Source organism: Lepidochelys kempii, chromosome 9 (assembly GCF_965140285.1).
Source record: "Lepidochelys kempii isolate rLepKem1 chromosome 9, rLepKem1.hap1, whole genome shotgun sequence".
Lineage (NCBI taxonomy): Eukaryota > Metazoa > Chordata > Testudines > Cheloniidae > Lepidochelys > Lepidochelys kempii.
The window spans coordinates 146,712-171,621 of NC_136388.1; the positions used below are offsets into that span (position 1 = coordinate 146,712).

The window sequence follows — 24,910 nt, forward strand, 5'->3', positions numbered from 1 at the left end:
AATTTTATAGTGTTTAAGTCCAGAAAGGACAATTAGATAATCTATTCTGACCTCATGTATATCAAAGGTCATAATTTTTCAACCAGCTATCCCTATATTAAGAACAGAAACATTAGTTAAACTAAAGTATTTCAGTCCTCAGGAAAGGTAAACTGTGTGCCACATGGATAGAATGGGACAGACCAAAGTGTCACCAATGTACAAGATCCCTGCAATGGCAGGAAATTGATTAGGTGAGATATACTCAAGTGATCCCAGCAGATGAACGTATTAAGTAAAATGACTTAAAAAAACCCTAGCCCCCCCTCCCCACACATTTCACCCAATTCTCAGGAATCTCTGGATCCTATATCTGGGCATTTTCCGTTCCTCTCTGGCTTGAGGAAATGAGGTGATGGGTTGTTTTAGGAAAAAATACAGTTTCTCCTTTGATGAAAGGACAAGGTTTCCTTTCCCTTAGATATCATCATATTGTGATCTTCCTTAATTTATTATCATTAATTACATTGCTGTAGCACCCAAAATATTCTGGGCACTGCATAAACAGGTAGGAAGACACAGTCCTCACCCCAGAGATTACACAGTACACCTTATTAATTCTTTTGTGTATATGTACCTTGATCATATACTTCTCCAACCACAGGTTTCAGATTATGTTCCTTTCCAGCTTGATAAATGGTGCCACCATCCAATGTCACTGCATCTGCCAAATTGTTCTGTGTAAAAACAAAGTCAGAATTTATATTTCATCACAGTTATTAACATCCCTTCACCAGCTGAGGGCAGAGCCTTCATAAATTCAATAAACCCTTTATGTACATACTAGATATTAATCTCTAGCTGCCAGGGTTCTCTCTCATAGTCTTCTATGGCAATCAGATTATTAATATACTGACAGAGAATATGTGTCACCAAAAATTTGTATAGTCAGATTTGGGTCTTTAATTTAAAAACAGTGGTGAGGCAGTTCCTACTGCTGCTGAATAGCACAGGACTGTGGTGACCCCCGTGGTTTGTGTACTCCTCATTTTCAGAAAGGTCCCTGCATTTTGCCGGTGTGCCTCCCACCCCTAAGTATTTGTGAGTGAGTTTGTGGCCCCACCATTTTTGATCAGTTGGGCCCACTTTTAGCTTTCCATTCACCTCTAGGTAATCCTCTCAAACTGGAAGGTAGGGATAAGGATAAGGGACCATATTTTTAAGTTAACGAGCTGAGCACTTTTGTGGCAACATTTTGTAGGGATCAAAAATACTGATACCAAAGACAACTGTGCTTTATTTAAAAAAAAAAAAAAGTATGCTGGTATAAAATGTAAAAAAAAAACAAAAAAAAACGTCAGCAGAGACCTGGGTATAGTTCTTGGCGAGGAGGGTTTTTCCCCTCATAACTTTGTATCTGAATGAGTTCATCGTGAAACTTGGAACAAGTGCCATTCATATTCACTTCAAAGAAAACAACAGCTCAGAGTGTCTGCACTCATTTAATTTTTCTCTTCACTCCAAACACTGTTTATCATACTGAACATTCGTTCCATTAGACTGTTTGTTCCTAATAAACAACAAATTTTACTTAGTATAGAAATACTCTTGAACAAATACTTTGGAGTTTGACTAATGAAATAAAAAACTGAGACGTTGTATCTGCCCTAAAGATGATCTTGGACCATTAGGACTTCATATGAAAAACCGGCACTGCCTAGAAAAATACCAGGACATATGTTTCCTTTAGAGAGGGAGGTTTTCTGCTATGGGTTTGGGGTAGGGTTGCCAACTTAATGACCGAACAAAACCGAACACCCTTGCCCCATCCCGCTCCCTCCCTCGCTGTCTCCCACCCTCACTCACTCACACATTTTCACCGGGCTGGAGAGGGTCCCTTTTTGACTGGGTGTTCGGTTGAAAATTGGACACCTGGAAACCCTAGTCTGGGGCTAAGCACCAATGGATAGACTAATCACTGTGTACGTCAAGGAAATTATGTTACCAATCAGCTAAGAATATACATTCTCTGTCTGATAACAGTTATAGGGCCAATGTCCTCAGTGATTAGTCTATTTTATATCTCAAGCAAGTTTGGTTAATGCCTATAGTACTTGTGACCTAAGATGAAGTAAAAGAGGAAGTAGGAGGAGCAAGAGGTTCTGTTATGGCAGATTGTGTTTGGCCTGATGGTGGAGCAGAGACACCTTAAATTTTATCAGTGCCCTATATGCAGTCGTTTCAAGAGCCCTGATTTCTGGGGCTCAACCCACAACTTGCACTTGTTGCTACATTTTTATTCACTCTACAGTTTGGCCATTATCAGCTGAGATGTTTATGTATATGCTGTACCCCCAGGAAGCTCATCCAAGGATATTTTTATTTGCTGTATTCTGAAACTTTTTATCAGCCCTAATTTCTTTTCTGACCCAGATTATATCCACATAATAAATGCTGGTTGCAGTACTGCCTTATGTATTGTTGATGTCAGTGATACTTTTGTGGGAGACATCTAGGGAAAAACATCCATGGAAGTATTTCACATCGGAGTTTTGATAAATATATTAGCAGGGCACTACTTTATCATGTTTACTGTTTTCAGAGAAACCCTGTCTGTCTGTCCCACGGTATTTGTAAAGTTCCCATCACAGTATCTATCTGCCCACTCTCAATGCTGATTCTATTTTAGTTGGATATTAGTTAGGAACAAAAGAATGGAGCATTTAGCAAATGCTTTTGAAATAGCTTAGGCTATTGATGGAAATTATGTTGTACTTTACCCTTAGTATGAAGCATGTTGGTGGAACTAAGTCCAGGTAACGTGGCACTATAAAACAGCAGACCTCTATCCACAACCCTTACCTACAACACTAGCCCTTCCCTCCCCTCCTCAGAGAGCAGAGTTCAGTATATCTGCAGGCTCAGAGATCACATGCAGTCCTATATGTAGCACAGCAATGAGCAAATGTTTAGTAGATCATTAGCACAAGGAAAAAAAAGAAAAAAAAAAACCCAGCCTCAAGGACAGAGCTGCGCCTGAGGCATAACTGTGCTAAGTTTCCTTGTATCAAAAAGCTATCTATTTGTGTCAACTCTCTGCAGGATTCTGAGTTGATCCAGTAAGCAGGAGGGAAACTTCTGAGTTGATCCAGTAAACAGGAGGTTTAGTTGTGCTCTGAGCATGTTTACCAGATTGTGAATCATGCCAGGGTTTAGGCATGGATTAGGTGCTAAACTGCCTGGCAATGCAGGATTTAGGCAGCTCAGCTTCCAAACTTTAGGTAACTAGCTAATTTAGTCACCTCCAGGGTCTGCAGGAGAATGGTACTCGAGGGGAACCAGCATGGGGGCTGAGTGCTCTATACTGGAGAGGGGGAAAGACTTAAAGGCAGCCCAGACAGATGATGAGAACAGGGCCCAGAAGGCAGACTGAAGAAAAGCCCATGAAACGTGGAAGACCTTTTTGTTTGTTGAGACTTTTTTAGTTGGTTTGTGACGTGGCTGGAGGGCCAACCCCCATCTCCAGCACTGGCCCATACTTGTGGAGTTTATTAAGGAGTCCAGAGAAGTTGAGGCACGGTGCTGCAGAGCCATCTCTGGCCCCAAAGGGGTGCTTGGGAGATGGCTGACCCTGTCACATGGCAGTTAGATGCCTAAATCTCCCTTGTGAATACCACCCCAAGAGAATTAGATCTGCTGAGCTTAATTTGTGGAAACTTCACATCTCAGTGTATGAACCTGGGGTAGTCTGCTTCCTAAATCTTTTCTCTATCAGATACCACAATGTCACAGCTCTGCGATTACTCTGGTTTATTGTTGCTCCAGATAAGTGGAAATAACGAATGTCATGAAGAGGGTATCTACATACCAACCCAGAACCTGATACTCTCAATCTCATATCATGATCCTTCTCAGCTCGGTTGTTGTAGCCTTTGTGTTGGAAGTGCAAAGGAATTGCTAGACCACTGCAGTTTGTGTTTATCCGTCTGCAACAAAATCTCTTAGAAATTGCATGACAGAATTTTTCCCTGGGCATGTGCTGATCGGGATCCACTTGGGTTATTACATTCAGCACATGAGTTAGATCTTGCATTCTTTTCCCCTTGCATCACAGAAGCAGCTGCATTTTATTGCTGGGTAAAGTGTCTTCTATTTTTATAAGATCAAATCCCAAGGTTCTTCTTTCAATTTTAGTCAGCCCCAGGAATTTGAGTATGGCTTTAGTAAAATTTGAGTAGGCTTCAAGATTTAGCTCAGGATTAATATTTTGCATTTATTTAGCAGCTTGCATATCAGGATATCAAAAAAAATTATAAGCATGTATTAATTAAGCCTCACTATGTGGTAAGGAAGTATAATTATCCCTCTTCTGCAGATGGGGCACAGAAATGACCTGCTCCCTCCCAAGGTCACAAATAATGTATGTGAATGAAGTATTATCTGTTCCACTGAGGCTGAGCAATATGACCAAGCCCTCTGGACTAACCCCCATTAGTGCTGCCTACCAAGCCTTTTTGCTGTTTGTGCATATACATGTACTGTAGGGTATTAATAACACTTAGCTCTACTCTGGCACTTTCTCTGTTCCTAGTGCTTTACGCATATTTATTAATTGACCGAGAGAAGCAAGACACGACACTCAACTTGATGGCATTTCTCTGTCTGATAACTTCTGAACACCAAAGCTAATCAATGCCAAAATTTCATGGAATGTTCTAGGCATCAAAAGGCAGACATCTATTGATTTTTGTTGAAAATCTGAAAACTCAAAGATAGACAGAGACAAGCTCAGCTCCCCACACAGCAACAGCAGCTCCTCACTCAGGGTACTACATGGCACCCTGGACACTTCCACCTCTGCGCAGGAAGGAATCAGGCCAACCCTGTGGAGAAATATACTTCATTGCTTATGACAGGTTTCAGAGTAACAGCCGTGTTAGTCTGTATTCGCAAAAAGAAAAGGAGTACTTGTGGCACCTTAGAGACTAACCAATTTATTTGAGCATAAGCTTTCATGAGCTACAGCTCACTTCATCAGATGCATACTACATGCCTCCAGCTTTCATACCACAGGATTGTGTTGTGTGGTCGGGGTGAAAGCTGGAGGCATGTAGTATGCATCTGATGAAGTGAGCTGTAGCTCATGAAAGCTTATGCTCAAATAAATTGGTTAGTCTCTAAGGTGCCACAAGTACTCCTTTTCATTGCTTATGTAAGCTGAGCTGTAGATCTCTGCTTCATCTTTACACACACCCATGGCTCCAGGTTTCTGCTTCTCCCTCCCTGACCCCCATTCCATTCCAGGTCCCTGCTTCCCCACTCCACACAACTTCCCTTCCCTCTGGGTCCCTTCTTCTTCTCCACTTCCATTCCCCCACTTTCCAGATCCCTGCTTCCCAAATCAGTCACCCCACCCCAACCCTTCCCCGCCTCACTTTCCGGGTCTCTGATTTCTCTTCCCTACTCTGCTGTCCCTACCCCCACTTTCCTCCCCAAATCCTCCCTCTAATGCTTTCAGTTGGGGATGGGTGGAACCAGGGACCCAAACAGGGGTGGGCGTACAGTATGGAGAGGAAAGCAAGGGCCCAAAAGGAAAGGGAAGCAGGGACCTGGAATTGGGGGGAATTCAGCTTAGCCTATAAAAGCAATGAAGTGTGTGACCCTCTAGAAAAAAGGACACATACACACACAGAACCCGTGGCATAGAGGGAAAATGGGGGGCACACAGAGTTCCTGGCATGGGGGAGGGGGGGTTGGAGGAATGAGACGGGAGAGGTTGCAGGAAGTCCCTGAAATGGAGCGGGGTGGGAAGGTGGCACACACAGAGCTTTGGGGGGAGAATGGAGGGATGCAAGAAGCTCATGTTGTGCACAATGAGCTCTGCTGACAGAAGCAACAAAGATTACAACCCTCTAGTTAAATTTCACAGCAACCTTATGTGGTAAGTAGTTAGAATTATCCCTGTTTTACAGATAAGGATGCTGAGGCAGAGAGGTTAAGTGACATGTCTGTAGCCACAGAGGCAGTCTATGCCAGAATTAAAGATTTCCTAATTTCCAATACTGTGGTTCTAAGCTCTTGCCCCTTCACTACCCCTCCACAACTACCTTCCAAGGAGGGTGTTATACAATTGCCTGAATTAGAGGATCTTTCTTTTAAAGGGAAGATTTAAGGTTCTTGTTCATATCCCCAGTGACTGGGTTACAAAATTTCTGTCTGAACAGAAAAGACAGGACCATCTTTTGTTTTAAACCTCAGTCTTATCTACTGAATGCAAAAATAAACAAACAAACAAACAAACAAACAAACAAACTCCCAAGGCAGGGGATCTTTAAAAGTATAAACACCTGTACAAGAATACTCTTCTGCCTGATTTTATCAGAAACTCGATGTAGAACAGTCAACTTAAGTGACTGGAACAACTGTTTTCGCTCTGTTGCTTATCTTCCAGTAAAGAAAGACCAGGTGGGTGAGGTAATAGCTTTTAGTGGACCAACTTCTGTTGATGAAAGAGACAAGCTTTCAAGCTACACAGAGCTCTTCTTTAGGTCTGGGAAAGGTACCCTAAGTGTCACAGCTAAATGCAAGATGTGACAAAGTAGGAATGTTCTTAATGTTTTCTCTGAATACTGTTTTCTCTGAATACTGGGTGCCTCAGGTGGTGGGATAAGCTGTGTGATTGTTGTAGAGCCCTAGAGGGCCAGTGTGATGCTGTCCGCACAGAGAATGGTCGACACCTGGTCTCCTGGCAACTGGTGGCCTGGGCCCCTCCTCTGCAAAGGTGCCAACTGAAGGTGTTAGAGAACAAAGAGATCAGGTGACCTCCTGGCCTGGGAAAGAGACAAAGGCCAGAGGAGGGGTGGGGGAGTTTCAGTTTGGAGCTGGCTGGGGAAATGGAGGGAGGCCCAGATGGGGCTCTGGCCTCCCTGCCCCCACAAGACCGACCTGACTGAGTGGTCCTGTTCTCTGTACCTACAAGCTCTGTTTTAGACCGTGTTCCTGTCGTCTAATAAACCTTCTGTTTTACTGGCTGGCTGAGAGTCACGTCTGACTGCGGAATTGGGGCGCAGGGCCCCCTGGCTTCCCCAGGAACCCCGCCTGTGCGGACTCACTGTGGGAAGCACACAGTGTGAAAAGGGGATGCTGAATACTCCAAGGTCAAACCCAGGAAGTTCAAAGCTGTGTAAGCCTCTTGCCCTGGAGACAGAGAGGAGGCTCCCCCAGAGTCCTGACTGGCTTCGTATGGAGTAGTTCCAGAGCATCGCCCAGAGACTCCGTGACACAAGGTCGAACAGATCATGTAGCATAAGTACTTAGTACATATTCTAAGTGACCACGCAAGGTGAAGTGGCCTTATAAGGCATAGCAAGAAGCTATATCGACACTAATGTAATGACTTCAAACTCACCTTGATCATATGGATGCAGTTAATGGCTGAGCCGCCATTAACACACAATACGTTGGGAAAGATGTTGGCATCAGTGAAGGCTGCACTCATGTCATTACACTTGGCCTGTTCTTGTTCAGAGACAGTGCACCACCTCATATGCTGCAGGCTCAGAGCTGAAACAAAGTACCAAGGGAAAACTCTGTTAACAAACACTGCCTTTATAACTGCGCTCCCTGCATACTGATTACAGAAGAGCCAGACCACAGAAATTCATGGCCTGTTCAAAGCTATGGCCTTAGGGCCCACTCCTGTTTTCATTCAAATCAATGAGAGTTTTGCCATTGACGTAAATGGGAGCAGGATTGGGTCCATCTCTCATATTGTCACATGCTGATATAGGCGCTGCATGCACGACAAAGCAAATAAGTGCATACAAAGAACCCACACCACCTATGAAAATGATACAACCTTGATTCCTCTGTATTTTATTTATTCAATCTCCACAGTTCCCTTAGTTGTGTGGCAAAAAGTTGAGCTTTGATGTAGCTAGCACTGTCCTACTCTGAGTACCTTCTAGGATTTGTTAACCTGAAATTGCTAGAGATATTGTAAATTATCAGCAGTAAAATCCAGTCACTTAAGACATGGTGTCTTGGGTTTATCTAACTTTTTATTATCATGAAGAAAAGAAATATCTATTTAAACTACATACATAGCAAGAGTAGTAATATTTAGAGTGAAGCATTTGACCTGAGAGCTGTTGAATTCATCTGTCTGTAGAATCACTATGAATCTGGGGCACACTCAGAAGGTTTTATCCGCAACCTTAAGAGCTGGAATAATTGTTTAAAATTACACTGTGCAGCAAATGGCTCCTATAGAGAAGTCCCAATCTAGCATAGCACTATGTACTGGCTTGGGTCAAGCCCAGTTCCTTTAGCAGCTTAAACAAGCAAACAAACAAACAAACAATCCCTGATGCTCAGAGACCATGGCATAAGAATTGGAAGAGAGTAGAAGAGAAAAGTTGCCGACATGATACTGGACCGAAAGAGGTCCTCTCCCCAGTCACTCAATGAGATATACAAATAAATACATGGGAACAGGTCAGACATGGTAGATTTCAGTTACCAATGAAGGAAACTGATCTGGCTATCTAAACTGTACCTGCTAGCTAAACTGTAACACTTGTTTGGGTAAACAGATATTTGCATATGTAACTTGGGTAACTGTACATACAAACGAGCATATCAACTAATCAGTAGCTACAACCAGGTTTTGTACATGTAGCTGGCCTATGTGCCTTATTCACAAATGAAAATTCAATACACACTTTTACAATTTTGACTTTTTATGGACCCGGGTCAGGATTTGCTCTTATTCGCTTGCTACTTGAGGCTTCCTCCCTTTTAGCCTCTCTCCAAACCTAATATAGCTTGTACTCATCCACAGTGGCTGTACGGTTTATAGTCTGTATCAGACTTTGCTGCCTTTGTTGAGACTATCCCACCAGCACTCAACAGGCCAGGGCTATGACAAATTTTCCAGTTTGAAAAACTCTGGGTGCTGCAAATCTAACAACCTCACTAATCCTATAAACTTTGCTTTGCACTGCACCAGTTACTAAGACAGAGAGCCTGATGTTACTTACATCACTGTAACTCAGGAATAACTCTAGTGATGTCAGTAGTCTAAAACCAGTGATGACAGTGATTTTACTAAAAAGAAAAGGAGTACTTGTGGCACCTTAGAGACTAACCAATTTATTTGAGCATAAGCTTTCGTGAGCTACAGCTCACTTCATCGGATGCATAAACTGGAAAATACAATGAGGACGTTTTTATACACACAGACCATGAGGGAAAAAAAAAGTGAGGATGTTATTATATACACAGACCATGAAAAAATGGGTGTTTATCACTACAAAAGGTTTTCTCTCCCCCCAACCCACTTTCCTGCTGGTACTAGCTTATCTAAAGTGATCACTCTCCTTACAATGTGTATGATAATCAAGGTGGGCCATTTCCAGCACAAATCCAGGGTTTAACAAGAACATTTGAGGAACGGGGGGAGGGAGGAATAAACAAGGGGAAATAGGTTACTTTTTATAATGACTCAACCAGTCCCAGTCTCTATTCAAGCCTAAGTTAATTGTATCCAATTTGCAAATTAATTCCAATTCAGCAGTCTCTCGTTGGAGTCTGTTTCTGAAGTTTTTCTGTTGTAATATCGCAACTTTCATGTCTGTAATCACGTGACCAGAGAGATTGAAGTGTTCTCCGACTGGTTTATGAATGTTATAATTCTTCACATCTGATTTGTGTCCATTTATTCTTTTACGTAGAGACTGTCCAGTTCGACCAATGTACATGGCAAAAGGGCATTGCTGGCACATGATGGCATATATCACATTGGTAGATGTGCAGGTGAACGAGCCTCTGATAGTGTGACTGATGTTATTAGGCCCTGTGATGGTGTCCCCTGAATAGATATGTGGGCACAGTTAGCAACGGGCTTTGTTGCAAGGATAGGTTCCTGGGTTAGTGGTTCTGTTGTGTGGTATGTGGTTGCTGGTGAGTATTCACTTCAGGTTGAGGGGGGCTCTCTGTAGGCAAGGACTGGCCTGTCTCCCAAGATTTGTGAGAGTGATGGGTCATCCTTCAGGATAGGTTGTAGATCCTTGATAATGCGTTGGAGGGATTTTAGTTGGGGGCTGAAGGTGACGGCTAGTGGTGTTCTGTTATTTTCTTTGTTAGGCCTGTCCTGCAGTAGGTGATTTCTGGGAACTCTTCTGGCTCTATCAATCTGTTTCTTCACTTCCACAGGTAAGTATTGTAGTTGTAAGAATGCTTGATAGAGTTCTTGTAGGTATTTGTCTCTGTCTGAGGGGTTGGAGCAAATGCGGTTGTATCGTAGAGCTTGACTGTAGATAATGGATCGTGTGGTGTGGTCAGGGTGAAAGCTGGAGGCATGTAGGTAGGAATAGCAGTCAGTAGGTTTCCGGTATAGGGTGGTGTTTATGTGACCATCGCTTATTAGCACTGTAGTGTCCAGGAAGCGGATCTCTTGTGTGGACTAGTCCAGGCTGAGGTTGATGGTGGATGGAAATTTTTGAAATCATGGTGGAATTCCTCAAGGGCTTCTTTTCCATGGGTCCAGATGATGACGATGTCATCAATATAGCGCAAGTAGAGTAGGGGCGTTAGGGGACGAGAGCTGAGGAAGCGTTGTTCTAAGTCAGCCATAAAAATGTTGGCATACTGCGGGGCCATGCGGGTACCCATAGCAGTGCCGCTGATCTGAAGGTATACATTGTCTCCAAATGTTAAATAGTTATGGGTGAGGACAAAGTCATAAAGTTCAGCCTCCAGGTTTGCCGTGACATTATCGGGGATAGTGTTCCTGATGGCTTGTAGTCCATCTTTGTGTGGAATGTTGCTGTAGAGGGCTTCTACATCCATAGTGGCCAGGATCGTGTTTTCAGGAAGATCACTGATGGATTGTAGTTTCCTCAGGAAGTCAGTGATGTCTCGAAGGTAGCTGGGAGTGCTGGTAGCGTAGGGCCTGAGGAGGGAGTCTACATAGCCAGACAATCCTGCTGTCAGGATGCCAATGCCTGAGATGATGGGGCGCCCAGGATTTCCAGGTTTATCGATCTTGGGTAGTAGACAGAATATCCCAGGTCGGAGTTCTAGGGGTGTGTCTGTGCGGATTTGATCTTGTGATTTTTCTAGGAGTTTCTTGAGCTTGAAATGCTGTAGTTTCTTTTGGTAACCCTCAGTGGGATCAGAGGGTAATGGTTTGTAGAAAGTGGTGTTGGAGAGCTGCCGAGCAGCCTCTTGTTCATATTCCGACCTATTCATGATGACAACAGCACCTTCTTTGTCAGCCTTTTTGATTATGATGTCAGAGTTGTTTCTGAGGCTGTGGATGGCATTGTGTTCTGCACGGCTGAGGTTGTGGGGCAAGTGATGCTGCTTTTCCACAATTTCAGCCCGTGCACGTCGGCGGAAGCACTCTATGTAGAAGTCCAGTCTGCCGTCTCGACCTTCAGGAAGAGTCCACCTAGAATCCTGCTTTTTGTAGTGTTGGTAGGGAGGTCTCTGTGGATTAGTATGTTGTTCAGAGGTGTGTTGGAAATATTCCTTGAGTCGGAGACGTCGAAAATAGGATTCTAGGTCACCACAGAACTGTGTCATGTTCGTGGGGGTCACGCGATTACAGACATGAAGTTGCGATATTACAACAGAAAAACTTCAGAAACGGACTCCAACGAGAGACTGCTGAATTGGAATTAATTTGCAAATTGGATACAATTAACTTAGGCTTGTATAGAGATTGGGAGTGGTTGAATTATTATAAAAAGTAACCTGTTTCCCCTTGTTTATTCCTTCCCCCCCGTTCCTCAGACGTTCTTGTTAAACCCTGGATTTGTGCTGGAAATGGCCCACCTTGATTATCATACACATGGTAAGGAGAGTGATCACTTTAGATAAGCTAGTACCAGCAGGAGAGTGGGGTGGGGGGAGAGAAAACCTTTTGTAGTGATAAACACCCATTTTTTCATGGTCTGTGTGTATAATAACATCCTCACTTTTTTTTTTCCTCATGGTCTGTGTGTATAAAAATGTCCTCACTGTATTTTCCAGTTTATGCATCCGATGAAGTGAGCTGTAGCTCACGAAAGCTTATGCTCAAATAAATTGGTTAGTCTCTAAGGTGCCACAAGTACTCCTTTTCTTTTTGCGACTAGAGACTAAAACGGCTGTTACTCTGAAACCAGTGATTTTTCTAAGTCACTAGAAAAAAAGACCCAGAAACTTGACATTTCTCAACCAATTTTCAGACCAACATGCATTACTGAAGAGAGAAGCAAGCTTCTCACTAGGCCACTAAGCTATAGGAGGTCTGAGACCCTAAGAACATAAGAATGGCCATACTGGGTCAGACCAACGGTCCATCTAGACCAGTAGCCTGTTTTCTGACCGTGGCCAATGCCAGGTGCTTCAGAGGAAATGAACAGAAGACTTAGTAGAAAAGATAAGGCGTCCTGTAGTGGGACAGTTTGGTTTGTGTTAGGTGATCAGGCAGTTCATGGATGCTCAGGGATACATATTGTCTTCTTTATTATTCCATTTACAAGTTCACAATAATAATTTTCCTTCTTGTAGTGTGGGGCTCAAAACTGGACACAGTACTCCAGATGAGGCCTCACCAATGTCGAATAGAGGGGAACGATCACGTCCCTGAATCTGCTGGCAGTGCCCCTACTTATACATCCCAAAATGCCATTGGCCTTCTTGGCAACAAGGGCACACTGTTGACTTTCATCCAGTTTCTCGTCCACTGTAACCCCTAGGTCCTTTTCTGCAGAACTGCTGCCGAGCCATTCGGTCCCTAGTCTGTAGAGGTGCATTGGATTCTTCCGTCCTAAGTGCAGGACTCTGCACTTGTCCCTGTTGAACCTCATCAGATTTCTTTTGGCCCAATCCTCCAATTTGTCTAGGTCCCTCTGTACCCTATCCCTACCCTCCAGCGTATCTACCACTCCTCCCAGTTTAGTGTCATCTGCAGACTTGCTGAGGGCGCAATCCACACCATCCTCCAGATCATTAATGAAGATATTGAATAAAACCGGCCCCAGGACCGACCCTTTGGGCACTCTGCTTGATACAGGCTGCCAACTAGACATGGAGCCATTGATCACTACCCGTTGAGCCCGACAATCTAGCCAATTTTCTACCCACCTTATAGTGCATTCATTCAACCCATACTTCTTTAACTTGCTGACAAGAATACTGTGGGAGACAGTGTCAAAAGCTTTGCTAAAGTCAAGGAACACCACGTCCACCGCTTTCCCTTCATCCACAGAACCAGTTATCTCGTCATGGAAGGCAATTAGATTAGTCAGGCACGACTTGCCCTTGGTGAATCCATGCTGACTGTTCCTGATCACTTTCCTCTCCTCTAAGTGCTTCAGAATTGATTCCTTGAGGACCTGCTCCATGATTTTTCCAAGGACTGAGGTGAGGCTGACTGGCCTGTAGTTCCCAGGATCCTCCTTCTTCCCTTTTTTAAAGATGGGCACTACATTAGCCTTTTTCCAGTCATCCGGGACTTCCCCGGATCGCCATGAGTTTTCAAAGATAATGGCCAATGGCTCTGCAATCACATCCGCCAACTCCTTTAGCACTCTCGGATGCAACGCACCTAGCACCCATGGACTTGTGCTCGTCCAGCTTTTCTAAATAGTCCCGAATCACTTCTTTCTCCACAGAGGGCTGGTCATCTCCTCCCCATGCTGTGCTGCCCAGTGCAGTAGTCTGGGAGCTGACCTTGTTCGTGAAGACAGAGGCAAAAAAAGCATTGAGTACATTAGCTTTTTCCACATCCTCTGTCACTAGGTTGCCTCCCTCATTCAGGGGGCCCACACTTTCCTTGACTTTCTTGTAGTTGCCAACATACCTGAAGAAACCCTTCTTGTTACTCTTAACATCTCTTGCTAGCTGCAACTCCAGGTGTGATTTGGCCTTCCTGATTTCACTCCTGCATCCCCGAGCAATATTTTTATACTCATCCCTGGTCATTTGTCCAATCTTCCACCTCTTGTAAGCTTCTTTTTTGTGTTTAAGATCTGCAAGGATTTCACTGTGAAGCCAAGCTGGCCGCCTGCCATATTTACTATTCTTTCTACACATCGGGATGGTTTGCCCCTGTAACCTCAATAAGGATTCTTTAAAATACAGCCAGCTCTTCTGGACTCCTTTCCCCCTCATGTTTTTCTCCCGGGGGATCTTGCCCATCAGTTCTCTGCGGGAGTTAAAGTCTGCTTTTCTGAAGTCCAGGGTCCGTATTTTGCTTCTTTCCTTTCCTCCTTGTGTCAGGATCCTGAACTCGACCATCTTATGGTCACTGCCTCCCAGGTTTCCATCCACTTTTGGTTCCCCTACTAATTCTTCCCGGTTTGTGAGCAGCAGGTCAAGAAGAGCTCTGACCCTAGTTGGTTCCTCCAGCACTTGCACCAGGAAATTGTCCCCTACCCTTTCCAAAAACTTCTCTGGATTGTCTTTGCACCGCTGTATTACACATAAACAGAGCAGCAGATATCAGGGTGATTGAAGTCTCCCATGAGAACCAGGGCCTGCAATCTAGTAACTTCTGCGAGTTGCCGGAAGGAAGCCTCATCCACCTCATCCTCCTGGTCTGGTGGTCTATAGCAGACTCGCACCACAACGTCACGCTTGTTGCTCACACTTCTAAACTTAATCCAGAGACACTCAGGTTTTTCTGCAGTTTCATACCGGAGCTCTGAGCAGTCATACTGCTCCCTTACATACAGTGCTACTCCCCCACCTTTTCTGCCCTGCCTGTCTTCCTGAACAGCTTATATCCATCCATGACAGTACTCCAGTCACATATCCAATCCCTGTGTCTGACACAAGGGTCTGTGAAGATAAGGGTGCATTGGGCAAGGTGTATGATTACCTCTTACATTAATCTGTGAGATGATGCCAGTCAGCCTCACCTCAGTCCCTGGAAAAATCATGGAGCAGGTCCTCAAAGAATCAATCCTGAAGCACTTGCATGAGAGGAAAGTGATCAGGAACAGCCAGCATGGATTCACCAAGGGAAGGTCATGCCTGACTAATCTAATCGCCTTTTATGATGAGATTACTGGTTCTGTGGATGAAGGGAAAGCAGTGGATGTATTGTTTCTTGACTTTAGCAAAGCTTTTGACACGGTCTCCCATAGTATTCTTGTCAGCAAGTTAAGGAAGTATGGGCTGGATGAATGCACTATAAGGTGGGTAGAAAGCTGGCTAGATTGTCGGGCTCAACGGGTAGTGATCAATGGCTCCATGTCTAGTTGGCAGCCGGTATCAAGTGGAGTGCCCCAAGGGTCGGTCCTGGGGCCGGTTTTATTCAATATCTTCATAAATGATCTGGAGGATGGTGTGGATTGCACTCTCAGCAAATTTGCGGATGATACTAAACTGGGAGGAGTGGTAGATACGCTGGAGGGGAGGGATAGGATACAGAAGGACCTAGACCAATTGGAAGATTGGGCCAAAAGGAATCTGATGAGGTTCAATAAGGATAAGTGCAGGGTCCTGCACTTAGGACGGAAGAACCCAATGCACAGCTACAGACTAGGGACCGAATGGTTAGGCAGCAGTTCTGCGGAAAAGGACCTAGGGGTGACAGTGGACGAGAAGCTGGATATGAGTCAGCAGTGTGCCCTTGTTGCCAAGAAGGCCAATGGCATTTTGGGATGTATAAGTAGGGGCATAGCGAGCAGATCGAGGGACGTGATCGTTCCCCTCTATTCGACATTGGTGAGGCCTCATCTGGAGTACTGTGTCCAGTTTTGGGCCCCACACTTCAAGAAGGATGTGGATAAATTGGAGAGAGTCCAGCGAAGGGCAACAAAAATGATTAGGGGACTGGAACACATGAGTTATGAGGAGAGGCTGAGGGAGCTGGGATTGTTTCGCCTGCAGAAGAGAAGAATGAGGGGGGATTTGATAGCTGCTTTCAACTACCTGAAAGGGGGTTCCAAAGAGGATGGCTCTAGACTGTTCTCAATGGTAGCAGATGACAGAACGAGGAGTAATGGTCTCAAGTTGCAGTGGGGGAGGTTTAGATTGGATATTAGGAAAAACTTTTTCACTAAGAGGGTGGTGAAACACTGGAATGCGTTACCTAGGGAGGTGGTAGAATCTCCTTCCTTAGAGGTTTTTAAGGTCAGGCTTGACAAAGCCCTGGCTGGGATTATTTAACTGGGAATTGGTCCTGCTTTGAGCAGGGGGTTGGACTAGATGACCTTCTGGGGTCCCTTCCAACCCTGATATTCTATGATTCTATGATTCTATGAAAGATAAAAGGCCCCTGCCTAGCTCCACATTCTTCTAGCATGTGTAAACATAGAATCATCGAATATCAGGGTTGGAAGAGACCTCAGGAGGTCATCTAGTCCAACCCCCTGCTCAAAGGAGGACCAGCACCCACTAAATCATGCCAGCCAGGGCTTTGTCAAGCCAGGCCTTAAAAACCTCTAAGGAAGGAGATTCCACCACCTCCCTAGGTAACGCATTCCAGTGCTTCACCACGCTCCTAGTGAAATAATGAAATAGCATGAATCCACCTCTTTCTTCCTCACTCTGTTTACAGGGGCTTAACTGAAGTTTCTCTCTTGCCAAACTGCAGCTTTTCTCCCAGCATCTGGCCAGGTGCCTACTTGTAACAGAGGATGCCTTTTAGTCTGCCAGTGGGAGTTAACCTATTTGAGGTGGGGCTAGAAACATAGAGATGACTTGTGGTTTGAGTCCTCTGCTACAGCTGGCCAAGCATGCATTAAAACAGCAAGCTAGTCTCTGAACCCAAGTTTACTCAGTTTTCTGGTCTTCCACAGAAGTACACTAACTCTGAGGTGGTGGGGGCTAGTAACTTCTATTTGAAATACATTCCTGGGCCCTATGTTAGACAGACAGGTAAACAGCCGATTAACTCCTTTAGCAACAAAACAATACTAGGTTTGTGCAGTAGTGGTGTAAGATACTGCAACTTACACGTGTCAGGGGAATGTCTGGGGCCATTGATATTCTGTGGGACTTTCAACAAGAGCCATCTCAAAGAGGACTAAAACAAGATTATTTTACACATAAACGGAGCATCTTTCTTTCTGAAAGATTTCAAAGTGCTTGAGAAATAGCCATCCAGTAGGCATAAGAACAGTCAATGCACCTTTGAGCCCCTGAACATTCCAAGCAAAACTGTTTTTCTGCCCTGTGCTCATTGGCTGTTTGCTCCAACCCTACCTCTCCCTCTCCCCTCCCCTCCCCTCCAATCTCTTTACCACAAATTCACTCCACATTTTCCCCCTCCCATCACCCTCCCCTTCAGCTGATTCCCTCCTAAGTAAACCCACACACTCCTTCAAAAAAGAAAACAAATTTGTGGATGTAACATGGCATTTGCCACTACCTCATGTTCACTCTGTTTGTGTGTTCTACCCCTTCCTGCACCCTGTATCTGTCCTGTCTATTTAGACAATATTGTCTCTTTGTACTCTACCTCCTGTTTGTAGCCATCTGTTGCTGTTTCTTGTTTTATACTTAGATTGTAAGCTCTCTGGAGCAGGGACTGTATTTTTTTTCCTGTGTTTGTACAGCACCTAGCACAACGTGGCCCTGGTCCACAACTGGGGCTCCTAGGTACTACAATGACAAAAATAATAATAAAAAATGCAATCACCTCAGGGGTGAAGGAAAGGCAACACAAAGCATGGTACATAACAGAAAAGGTTGGGGATATTAGGGTATCATGGATCCACAGAATCTATGCTATGCCCCAGCTTTTAAACAGACCTTTGGAGGAAAAGTGTGCCAGATCCCCAAGGGGGTCCCACTTGTTCTTAAGTGTAGGTCAAGGGGTTTGCAACACTTCTGCAACTGAGCCTCTTGGTGCTAGCACTCCTGTTTCACACCCATGAGCTCTGCCCAGCAAGTCCAACTGAGATAGTCTCTGACCAAGACTCTTTTCACTCTTCAGGGAACAATACATCTCAGCAAGTATTGGCAGACACCAGGTAGCCTTTTTAAAACAGAGTAGAATTTATTAGTCAACTGGCATTTATTAGCATAGCGCAATAAAGGTTAAGACATAGTCCATTCTGACCAAGCCAGTATTCCACCTGGCCAAGCTACCATGGAATCCATTTTTGGCCCTTTCCATCTTTGTCAGTCCCACCTGAGAACTGCTGTCTCTTTCCAAAAGCCAACTCTAATCCCAGCCACCTGACACATTTCAGTCCATTGTCCAACACCTGCAGAACCATGCTGAATTCACATATTCCACCTGGCAGAGATTTCCGTGGGTACGTATCAGTTGTTCACTCGTTGGGTTTCCCATTGTCTTTGCGGTCCCTCCACCAATATGGGTCTATTTTAGCCAGTTTTTTAACAATCCATTCATTCCACTCTACACACTTACATAACACAACACCTCATGTTTCCTGCTCTTCCTCACGAGCAGCTTTTTAACGCTTCTGAACTCACTGAGTAGCAATGAGAAGTACAGAGGGAATCCAAGGCACATAACTCAGCTGCCTGTTTTCCCACCATATCCCTCCTTCCTTCAGAAATAAAGTGATTCTGAAATTATTTTAATTCTCTTTGTGCTGTATCATCTCACAGACTAGTCAACCCCAGACGTACCAAGTGGCCCAGTGAACTCTTCCCTCGAGATTACCAGGCACTTACCAGTGTGAAAGAAACAGAGATGACAAAATATGCCCTGGAAGTTCATGATGAGAGCTGCGTGTTCTCTGCTCCGTCTCCAGCCTTCAGAATTCCAGCAATCAATGCTTTTATAGTTTATTCTGGTCAGTCTGCTCCTCTTCAGACCACTCCCTGTTGGAAATCAAGTCCCTCACACTGCATAACAATTACTCTTTGTTACTCCAGCACATTCTAAAGGGAGAGGGAAAAAACTGCATCGTTTACATTAACTTCAGTCTTGAAAAGGAAATGCAAACTACAAATGCAAGAGTCCTGGGACACTGAAACAAATTATGACTTAAGCACCACCTGCTGGGTCAAATGGGTAATAACATGTCGATTATGGGTGTAGAGTGAGATTGTGAAATAAAGTGTCCAGGAATTTTTTTGTTTTGTTTTGAGCAGGTGCTATCAAGCTTTTTCCACATGGAGATCAGGAAGTGCACATTGATGCTGTTATGCCTTTCACTCAATATCACAGGCATAGTGGGCATGATTCACAAAATAACTTATGCCTACCTGCCACTTCAGGTGCCTAAATCCCAGAAGCAGGTCCCACTGGGATTCACAAAAACCCCACTAAGCTGCCTCCAAAAGCTCTAGCTACTTAACCTCCCTTGAGGCCTAAGTTTTTGCTTCTGTGCATGTGCACTGCTGCTCCCATCTAGGCATCCAGATGTCTAAGCCCCATTGTGATGCACAAACCCGAAGATTGCCATTCCTCTATCGCATCTATGGGGTCTGATCGGATATGTATGTGCAGAGCTTGACTACTGAATTAGGCCCTATGAGTGTGCACACAAAACAGCTGGGGTAGGGGCTCAGAAGGAGAATGACCTCCCTCATAAGTTTTACCCCGCGTTGCTGGGGTACTCACCTGGGAGACCCCCCCAGTTTAAGTCCCCCCTCCAGCAGAAAGGGAGCAGGTATTTGAACAGGGACCTACTATCACTTAGGAGGCCACTCTAACCACTGGGCTATGGGATATTCTGAGGTGGTAGGGAATCATAGAATATCAGAGTTGGAAGGGACCTCAGGAGATCATCTAGTCCAACCCCCTGCTCAAAGCAGGCACAATCCCCATTTTTTTTTTTTTGCCCCAGATCCCTAAACGGCCTCCTCAAGGATTGAACTCACAACCGTGGGTTTAGCAGGCCAATGCTCAAACCACTGAGCTATCCCCTCTCACTTCCTCAGTATCTCCTGTTGAAGCAGTTCCACTGTGGCATTAAATAATTACAGGTTTCAGAGTAACAGCCGTGTTAGTCTGTATTCGCAAAAAGAAAAGGAGTACTTGTGGCACCTTAGAGACTAACCAATTTATTTGAGCATAAGCTTTCGCGAGCTACAGCTCACTTCATCGGATGCATGCCGTGGAAACTGCAGCAGACTTTATTTATACACAGAGAATATGATAATTAGAGAGCCATTGGGCCAGAATAACTCTGTGAAGTGTGGTTAGAGAACTTAGCTATGTGGTGGGAGACCAAGGATCCAGGCCCCGCTTCCCGCGTTCTCATGACTCTTTAAATTATTTATCAGCAGTGGAACAGCTTCAACAGGAGAGATTGAGGGAGCCCCACATCAGCATAGCCTATAGCTCAGTGATTAGTGTATGCTCCTGAGATGTGGCAAATCCTTGTTCAACTCCTTTCTTCCCTCTTCTAGTAAGATGAGGGTGTCAAGGTTCCTCCCCCACTCCGAACTCTAGGGTACAGATGTGGGGACCTGCATGAAAAACCTCCTAAGCTTATCTTTACCAGCTTAGGTCAAAACTTCCCCAAGGTACAAAATATTACACCCGTTATCCTTGGACTGGCCGCTACCACCACCAAACTAATACTGGTTACTGGGGAAGAGCTGTTTGGACGCGTCCTTCCCCCCAAAATACTTCCCAAAACCTTGCACCCCACTTCCTGGACAAGGTTTGGTAAAAAGCCTCACCAATTTGCCTAGGTGACTACAGACCCAGACCCTTGGATCTTAAGAACAATGAACAATCCTCCCAACACTTGCACCCCCCCTTTCCTGGGAAATGTTGGATAAAAAGCCTCACCAATTTGCATAGGTGACCACAGACCCAAACCCTTGGATCTGAGAACGATGAAAAAGCATTCAGTGTTTTACAAGAAGACTTTTAATAAAAAATAGAAGTAAATAGAAATAAAGAAATCCCCCCTGTAAAATCAGGATGGTAGATATCTTACAGGGTAATTAGATTAAAAAACATAGAGAACCCCTCTAGGCAAAACCTTAAGTTACAAAAAAGATACACAGACAGAAATAGTTATTCTATTCAGCACAATTCTTTTCTCAGCCATTTAAAGAAATCATAATCTAACACATACCTAGCTAGATTACTTACTAAAAGTTCTAAGGCTCCATTCCTGGTCTATCCCTGGCAGAAACCAGCATACAGACAGACACAGACCCTTTGTTTCTCTCCCTCCTCCCAGCTTTTGAAAGTATCTTGTCTCCTCATTGGTCATTTTGGTCAGGTGCCAGCGAGGTTACCTTTAGCTTCTTAACCCTTTACAGGTGAGAGGAGCTTTCCCCTGGCCAGGAGGGATTTCAAAGGGGTTTACCCTTTCCTTTATATTTATGACAGAGGGCCTGAAACATAAGCCTTCGATCAGAGGCCCGGTATGAGGCCAGAACTACAGTAATGGTCAAGATTTTGCTAACCTAAAGGAAAGTTAAGCTGTGAGCCAGAGGCAGGCCTTGCTCACAGAAGTTGGCAAGAAGAAGGCTGCTAATTAGACATATACACATGCCTAAAGGTATCGAGTTCTAGTAAGATGAACATGTGCCAGGATGGCACCAGAACATCCCAGTACAAACACATTCCACAGAGATAATAAGGAACATGCTGACCCATCCTAATGACAGGGACAAAAGGATAATATGATGGATAGAGTTGTTTGTTCAAACCAACATGTACCAGGAGAGAGACAGCATCCTAACACGTACAGGGGTTGTACCTTAATGGGTCAGGAGTGATGTGTAACTTGTTTGTACCTGTGTATAAAAATGCATCCCTGAGTGGATATCTTTGTCTGGTCTAGGGGGCAGTGGTAAGACCCACCACTGACTGAGCTGGTCCATTGTCAGGGGGCACATATTTGTAGTATGTCCTGTACAGTCTGCGGGAAACTATTACTCTGCTTCATTTGGCAACAAATCTGTCCAGGTGCCTTCATACCTTATTAGAGTCTGTGGTCCTTGGGGTTTCTCTCAGGGTCTGCTGTGTCAGATATCTGCGCAGAGCTGGGGCAGCACACGGAGGGAACACATGCACGCATCCGACTGTTATCAACATTGGACAGAGCAGAGCACCACACTGGTGACGTCTGACAACACTGGTGACCCCGACCGCTGATCTAGTAAGTAAGCGAGCTGTCCGCTGTAGGGAATCCCCTTATCCCCTCCCATCAAACCTCCACAGAGTTTGATAACTCATGGCCCACTGGGTTGCTAGCAAAAGAGGTCCATGTGAATTAAAAAAAATATAGTGGGGAAGAAACATGTAATGAAATTTGTAAGGCTAGGGCAGAAACTGTAGCCTTGGAATGTAGAATACTGCAAACTATAACCCATGGCTGTTAAATGGTTAAGACAAAATGCCACAAAATTGACGGGGCGAGTAACAGAAACAAAGAAAGTGTTAAAAGAATCAGAAGATGCTACAAAGCCCTGGACTATTTTCACTCTCCTTGTGGGGTAGTAAGCAGTCCACAGACAGCAAGCACAGGAACATAATAAAACATTGAAAACAGCTGTAAGAAACCTGCAAAAAAGAGATGTGCTGTCCCCAGTTATAAATATTTGTGGTCAACAACAGGCTTCAGGTAGCTACCCTGAGCCTGAAGAATAGGCATAGAAATGGAAAAAGGTGGCCCTAGCAAAATTAAAAGATGAAACGGTGTCCACTGCATTGCAACCACCACTGTATGATAAAAGCCAGGTTCTGGTAAAACCTAAACCTAGATTGGTGCCTGTCAGAACAGGACAAGTAAGTGCACAAGAGGGGAAAGTAGCAAACAATACTGTCACTGAATTGGTAAATCAGATGAAGTTAAAAATGGAATGGTTCACAGAGCACATTAGGAGACAGGAGCTGGGATTCAATGGCAGGGTAGTAAATAAAAAAGAATTTCAAAGTGAAAAACCAAGATTAAGCAGGTTCCCTCCTATAATTAATATATTAACACATGGAGCTGCCCAAAAAACAGTTAATTGCAGCAAAAAAGGGCACTCCTGCAATCCATTTGGCATGCACACAAAAGCAACAGACACTGGGGGAACAAATTCAGGTTTTACAAGAGCAGGTAAACCCCCTCTCTCCTCTCAAAGCCAGGAGAAAAAACAGGGGCGTGGTTCTCAACTGCTTTGACCCACGGAACCACACTCGCACTCATATCTAAAAATATAACCTTCTTTCTAAAATATTTTTACATACTGCTTAAGTTTTTTCCTTTATATGCTTTCTCAGTTTGCTAAAGTCGCTGCTGCTGCTGTCTGTACTTTCAAATACCTTGATAGAGTTAATCTCTCTTGGCTCAGGTCTCACTACCTTCCTAGGTTGCTCTTCACCCTCCCCCCTCACTTTCGCTCTCTCTCTGTTTTAGAAGTTAAAAGTTATAGTTTTTACAGAAACCTCCAAAAGATAAAGGAATTGAAAACAGAACAACAACAACAACAAACAGAGAAAACAAGGTAAAAACTTTTACTTTAAATAAATCCAGTAGATTATTTTAACCCTTCAGGAATGCAACAGCTGGAATTACTCCTAACTTTTTTGAAAATATGGTTGCCAAGCTACAGAAATGCAGACTCTGCTTCTAATCCTAACCACTTGTTAGGATATAGAAAAGGAGTACTTGTGGCACCTTAGAGACTAACCAATTTATTTGAGCATAAGCTTTCGTGAGCTACAGCTCACTTCATCGGATGCATACCGTGGAAACTGCAGCAGACTTTATATATACACAGAGAATATGAAACAATACCTCCTCCCACCCCACTGTCCTGCTGGTAATAGCTTATCTAAAGTGATCATCAGGTGGGCCATTTCCAGCACAAATCCAGGTTTTCTCACCCTCCACCCCCCCACACAAATTCACTCTCCTGCTGGTGATAGCCCATCCAAAGTGACAACTCTTTACACAATGTGCATGACAATCAAGTTGGGCTATTTCCTGCACAAATCCAGGTTTTCTCACATCCCCCCCACCCCCATACACACACAAACTCACTCTCCTGCTGGTAATAGCTCATCCAAACTGACCACTCTCCAAGTTTAAATCCAAGTTAAACCAGAACATCTGGGGGGGGGGGGGGTAGGAAAAAACAAGAGGACACAGGCTACCTTGCATAATGACTTAGCCACTCCCAGTCTCTATTTAAGCCTAAATTAATAGTATCCAATTTGCAAATGAATTCCAATTCAGCAGTTTCTCGCTGGAGTCTGGATTTGAAGTTTTTTTGTTTTAAGATAGCGACCTTCATGTCTGTGATTGCGTGACCAGAGAGATTGAAGTGTTCTCCGACTGGTTTATGAATGTTATAATTCTTCACATCTGATTTGTGTCCATTTATTCTTTTACGTAGAGACTGTCCAGTTTGACCAATGTACATGGCAGAGGGGCATTGCTGGCACATGATGGCATATATCACATTGGTGGATGTGCAGGTGAACGAGCCTCTGATAGTGTGGCTGATGTTATTAGGCCCTGTGATGGTGTCCCCTGAATAGATATGTGGACACAGTTGGCAACGGGCTTTGTTGCAAGGATAAGTTCCTGGGTTAGTGGTTCTGTTGTGTGGTATGTGGTTGTTGGTGAGTATTTGCTTCAGGTTGCGGGGCTGTCTGTAGGCAAGGACTGGCCTGTCTCCCAAGATTTGTGAGAGTGCTGGATCATCCTTTAGGATAGGTTGTAGATCCTTAATAATGCGTTGGAGGGGTTTTAGTTGGGGGCTGAAGGTGACGGCCAAGTTGGACCCAACTATTGTTAGGATATAGATATTCAGGCCTGTCTGCAAAAGCCTATGCTCTAAGAATTTAGGTGTAGTCTTATCACTTGGCTAATCAGAGGTATAAAAAAGAAAGAATCAAAATCACTGTCTGCCAGTGTAAGGTCCTTCTCTTACTGTGACAGTCTGAGGCCCTGTTCTTAGGCTAAGGCCTTTGGCTAAGCAGCAGAGGCAACCATAAACTGGGAAGCGACCCGTCACATCTTCACATTGCAAACTAGTCACATTG

General features: G+C 44.3%; 1 protein-coding gene across 3 annotated transcripts in view; it reads right to left on the minus strand.

Moving 5' to 3' along the window:
• Positions 1-18,913, minus strand: part of MELTF (melanotransferrin) — a 78,087-nt gene extending 59,174 nt beyond the window's left edge. For 2 of the 3 annotated variants that reach the window (XM_073358914.2, XM_073358916.1), the window contains exons 1-3: positions 18,631-18,913; positions 7,388-7,542; positions 617-716 (exon numbers count right to left, since the gene is read on the minus strand). In XM_073358914.2, coding sequence (XP_073215015.1) covers positions 617-716; positions 7,388-7,542; positions 18,631-18,676 — 301 coding nt within the window. In that variant the 5' untranslated portion in view covers positions 18,677-18,913. Of the gene's footprint in view, positions 1-616; positions 717-7,387; positions 7,543-17,736; positions 17,963-18,630 lie in introns of all 3 variants that reach the window. The other variant, XM_073358915.2, reaches the window with a different exon arrangement.
• Between the last annotated feature and the right edge of the window lie 5,997 nt (positions 18,914-24,910).